We start from the raw sequence: 5,274 nt of genomic DNA on the forward strand, positions 1-5,274 counted from the left end.
CATGACATTATAAATTTTCATGATTCACAGAGTTATTCAAAATTACAGATTGAGTTCTTTACTCCATGTTTCTTTCATGTCTTTTATATATTACTGTTATGCCTTACATACTTGGTACTTTATTTGTACTGACGTCCCTTTTGCCTGGGGATGCTGCGTTTCATGCCCGCAGGTTCTGATAGACAGGTTGAGAGTTCTCCAAGTAGGCTATCAGCTCAGAAAGAAGATGTTGGTGCGCTCCATTTACTCCGGAGTTGCTTATTTGGTCAGTATGATTCGGACGTGTATTGTTTAGTATGGCTGGGCCTTATCCCGACCTTTGTGATATTTATCTACTCTTAGAGTCTTGTAGACATATGACATGTACATAAAAGATTGTATGGCCTTGTAGGCCTACGTTTAGTGTACGAGTGATCATTTTGGTCTTATAGGCCCAAGTTGGTATTACATGTTTTATTCTAGTTATCCTACGACAGCCTTTCCGTCTCATTTACCTATGATAGCATGATACAAAAAGATACGTTATGTTAGTATTCGGTTGAGTAAGGTACCGGGTGCCCGTCGCGGCTCATCGGTTTGGGTCGTGACATGTACATTACGGGGGTTCCTCAAATCCTTTATCAATGGTGGACCATAATCCAATAGCCTTAAAACAAATCTTCATCTGTTGATACCAAGTTTCGAAATTACTTTTGCCATCAAACACAAAAACGAGACAATTAGGTAATAGAGTATCCATATTTTTTTGTTAGATCTCACACGGGCTCTGACAGAATCTCACACAAGCTCTGATACCAATTTGAAGGATTGAAATACCCCAAGAATAATTTAGGCACAAGCAAAAAATTCAACAAAGACTATATAGAAAAAATTTATTAAACTAGGGAGAGAACATGGTAGGAGGCTTTTTCACAACTCATAAACTCTTGAATATCTCTACATCATAGTTACCTCTCTACAATAGAAAATATGTAGTAGCACCCCTATTTATAATACTACAAATCAAAAACCTATTCCAATATAAAATTGGTAAACAAAACCTAACTAGACATGAATTAAATAAATTACCAAATATCAAATCCTAGACAACTTAGGAACATTAATTAATCTTGGTTTAGTTTCCAACATGAGGAAAATGTTTTCCCTATCAAAAGAAGGGAAAATATTTTCCAAAATAATTTTTCAACTTTCTCCACCCTATTTCCCATCCCCACCAACTCACCCACACCCACCACACCCCCAAACCAACCCTACCCATCCCTACACCACCCCACACTCAAACCAACCCTAACCACCCCACCCCAACTTCGTCCACCACCCACCTTAAATCGAATAATTATTAAGAATACTTTCTTTTCATGTTGTAGATAGAGTATTTTTTTAATAAAATGAGTATATTGTTTTCATGATATAGAAAAAGTATTTTTTTCATTTCAACAAAAGGAGTACTTTCTTTTCATGATGTACAAAAAATATTTTCTTTCATTTCAACAAACTAAGTATTCTCTTTTCCTAAAATAGAAAAAGTATTTTTTCCCAAGAAAACAAGTATTTTCTTTTCATTATGTAGAAATTAATGAAAAAGTATTTTCTTTCATTTCAACAAAAAAAAGTACTTTCAACAAAAAAAAGTACTTTTTTTTCCTGATATAGAAAAAATATTTTCTTTCATTTCAAAAACTGAGTATTTTCTTTTTCCTGATATAGAAAAAGTATTTTTTTCATTCAACAAAATGAATAATTTCTTTTCATGTTGTAAAAAAAATACTTTCTTTTTCAACAAAATAAAGTATTTTCTTTTTAGTTATCGAGCTCAAATTTCAATGTTGTTCATGTGTGAAAAAGTAAAGTATCACATTAGTTCCTTTGAGTTTATGAATTTTGAAAAGAAATATGGGGATTTTGGTAAATGTGGGTTGAGGAGAGTAGCATAAAAAATTATTTTTTTAAAAATATTTTATACTTTCTAACCAAACATGAGAAAATATTTTCCGAATTTTTTTTTTCACTCACCAATCAATTAAGAAAAAATAAATGATAAAACTACTATTTTTCCAAAAAAACGATTTCTAGGAAAATATTTTACACCTTCGTGCCAAACACACCCATAGTGATTAGTATAGTATACCATTATAATCAGATAGGCATTTTACTGTTTTTATTAAGCGAAAAAAGGAGAGACGTTCTACTTGTAACAAATGGGGCACGCGTATAAAGAGACGTTAACACGTGCTAAGGGACTGTGATTCGGTACGGTCAACCACGTGTCCGCACTTCCTCCTAGGCCTTAATCCACTCCCTCTTATATTCTTCTCCGCATTTGACCAAAACAATTGCCTTCTCTCTTTAACGCTTACAGCCACCAAAACGCGGTCGTTTTAATCCTCTCATTTTCCAATATAACACTCGCCGGCGAAAGTTTAACGGCGACGATAGTTGACAAACTATAAACATAATCTCCGATAATGGAGACTGAAGGTCAATCGAATTTCACCTATTTGGGAAGAACCTTCACCAATCTCAGTATTAACGCAAGTTCCTCAGCTTTCAGTGATTGCAACAGTGATAGATCCGGCGAATTTCCAATCGCTTCTTCACAAAGCCGGCGGCTATTTTTGTCTTGCGCTTCTGAAAACTCCGATGAATTAATCGAGCAACTTGTCTCCGGTCTCGAGTCAAGTTTAATCGACGAGCAAAAGCAAGCGGCAACGGAGATTAGACTACTCGCGAAGAACAAACCGGAAAATCGTATCAAAATAGCTCGAGCTGGAGCAATCAAACCGTTGATTTCGCTTATCGCGTCCTCCGATCCTCAGCTTCAGGAAAACGGCGTTACGGCAATTCTCAACCTGTCACTTTGCGACGAGAATAAGGAACTTATCGCTGCATCTGGAGCAATTAAACCGCTAGTTCGAGCGCTTAAAATTGGGAACTCTACAGCTAGAGAGAACGCGGCTTGCGCTCTTCTCCGGTTATCGCAAGTTGAAGAGAACAAAATTGCAATCGGAAGATCAGGTGCAATACCTCCGCTAGTGAACCTTTTAGAAACTGGAAACTTCCGCGGCAAAAAGGACGCATCAACGGCTCTGTATTCTCTGTGCTCCGTGAAGGAGAACAAAGTGAGAGCAGTACAAGCTGGCGTGATGAAGCCTTTGGTGGAACTAATGGCGGATTTCAGTTCAAACATGGTGGATAAATCGGCGTTCGTAGTGAGCGAATTGATATCAGTGACGGAGGCAAGGGCGGCGCTGGTGGAGGAAGGTGGGATTCCGGTGCTGGTGGAGATCGTGGAGGTTGGAACACAACGGCAGAAGGAAATTGCTGTTGCGATACTGTTACAGCTGTGTGAGGACAGCGTGGCGTATCGTACTATGGTGGCTCGCGAAGGAGCAATTCCACCTTTGGTCGCTTTGTCACAGTCCGGTACCAGTCGCGCTAAACGAAAGGTAAAAAATATTTTAGAAAAAAAGAAGAAGATAAATTAGTCTATTTTTTATTTTTTTTTATTCGACCATATCAGAAACGAATATGGAGAATTCCTACCTACCTTAACTAGTTTAAAATTATACAAGATATAAGTAGTAGTTAATTGTTATCAATTGCATTTGAATGTTCATATCCATTGATTAATGTTGTCATGAGATATTAATGATGTAATTAGTTCATCAGTTAAACTATTTGATTAAAGCTCAGCACTAAGCTTAGTTGTAAAGAGAAAGCTGCTTTAAAAAATTATGGTGCTAGGGAAATTGGACATGGACATATCTTTACTGTTAGGTGGATTAAGTAGTCGTTTCTGAATAATGTGTCTGCCCATAGAGGCTATATCTCTTGAGGGAACAAAATTTTGGCTAAAATTCGTACAGTTATTAGATGCTCTTTCTAAATATTCTTAGTTTTGATTATGAGTATCTAAAGTTCAAATTACAGTCTCATTTAAGGCAGTGTTAAGACTTGGCCGTCTATTGTCACACGTTTAGTAACGAAAGACGGATTCATGCATACTTCTATTTTTATCTGTAACATAGGAGTATTTAATATAAAGCTGACTCTTTCCTTTTTACACAAAAAGTGTACCTTCTACCTGTTACCTAATGATTAAGAAAGGAAAAAGAGAAGACAAAACCTAAAAGAGTAAAATATACAATGATTTAGAGATGAAGTGGGACAGGTGAGTGTATAAAAAGTTTGATTTATTTTGCGTAAGTAGGGATAAAGTATAATTTATTAGATTAATGTAACAACAACATCGACCCACTATAATCCTGAGGTCTGGGGAGAGTAGTGTGCACGCAGACTTTATCCTACCCTAGGGTAGAGAGGCTATTCCGATAAATACTCAGCTCTCTCCCTCCAGAAATTCCCCACATTGCCTTTTGGGTGACTTAAACTCACAAACTTTTGTTTGGAAGTGGATATGCAATCCAATCTTGTCTAACATAAGTGTTTGTCGCAAGTGTTTAATTATTGTAAAGTACTTGTATGTGTATGTTTTCTTGCGTTTTTGTCCTATTTTAATGTGTATAATTGTGGACAGGCGGAGACACTGATTGATCTTCTACGGCAACCAAGATCCGGTAACGCCGCTGCAACAGCAGTAGCAAGAACCTCTGGCGTGTCAGTCTGAACTGTCCCTACATGTTCCTCTTTTCCTTTTTTTTTTTTTTTGTATCATACCAGTCCAACAAAGCACAAATTATGGACGAAATAGAAAAGACATTTACCAAAAAAAGAAAAAGAAAAGGAAAAGTCGGAAATTGTAAATGCCTTGTGTAATTAAGCAAAAGCTTTGTAAATTTGTGGGTTTTGATTTTGGCCACGGCTTGTCTTTTCTTTATTTGGTTGGTTTACACTTTACCAATTACTTGTATGCGTATTGTTCCTTTCCCTTTTAGACAAGCGATTATGATTTGAAGTATTCTTTTATTGTTGATGAAACAAATACTGTACTGGCCTGCTACGTAAAAAGCAAAAGTAAACCTTTGTCACACGAATCCTTTATATAACGGCAATAATAAAGCGCCTGGAAAAATCTCTTTGGTTTTCTTCTTTCACAATTAATTGATTACTACTCCTTGAGCCCCCACGAATTACGTCAATTGACAAGTTGACTCTAAAAGCCACTTTTTAAATTATAAGTACATTTTTCTGCACCAATTATTCTTGTTGAATTTGCAACGACGCGTAACCAATGTTCGCCGTTTTTTCGTCATTAAAATAAATTGTCTATTAATAATTAAAAATCATTTAGTTGGAACTATTAAATTATATTGG

The 5,274-nt window shown here is 36.2% G+C and overlaps 1 protein-coding gene across 1 annotated transcript; it reads left to right on the forward strand.

Annotated features, from left to right (window-relative positions):
• Window positions 1-2,332: 2,332 nt before the first annotated feature.
• On the forward strand, window positions 2,333-4,918 carry LOC104098640 (U-box domain-containing protein 4). The gene is made up of 2 exons (XM_009605426.4): window positions 2,333-3,446; window positions 4,538-4,918. Exons 1-2 carry the CDS (start codon window positions 2,466-2,468, stop codon window positions 4,625-4,627), a joined length of 1,071 nt encoding a protein of 356 aa, XP_009603721.1. The 5' UTR covers window positions 2,333-2,465; the 3' UTR covers window positions 4,628-4,918.
• Window positions 4,919-5,274: the final 356 nt, after the last annotated feature.

This window comes from Nicotiana tomentosiformis, chromosome 4, assembly GCF_000390325.3.
Source record: "Nicotiana tomentosiformis chromosome 4, ASM39032v3, whole genome shotgun sequence".
Taxonomy (NCBI): Eukaryota; Viridiplantae; Streptophyta; class Magnoliopsida; order Solanales; family Solanaceae; genus Nicotiana; species Nicotiana tomentosiformis.

Bases quoted from the DNA above. Each gene is read 5' to 3' on its own strand.
- LOC104098640 (XM_009605426.4), top strand. From the start codon at position 2,466: ATGGAGACTGAAGGTCAATCGAATTTCACCTATTTGGGAAGAACCTTC. The intron at 3,447-4,537 runs GTAAAAAATATT...AATTGTGGACAG, and splicing joins CCAGTCGCGCTAAACGAAAG to GCGGAGACACTGATTGATCT.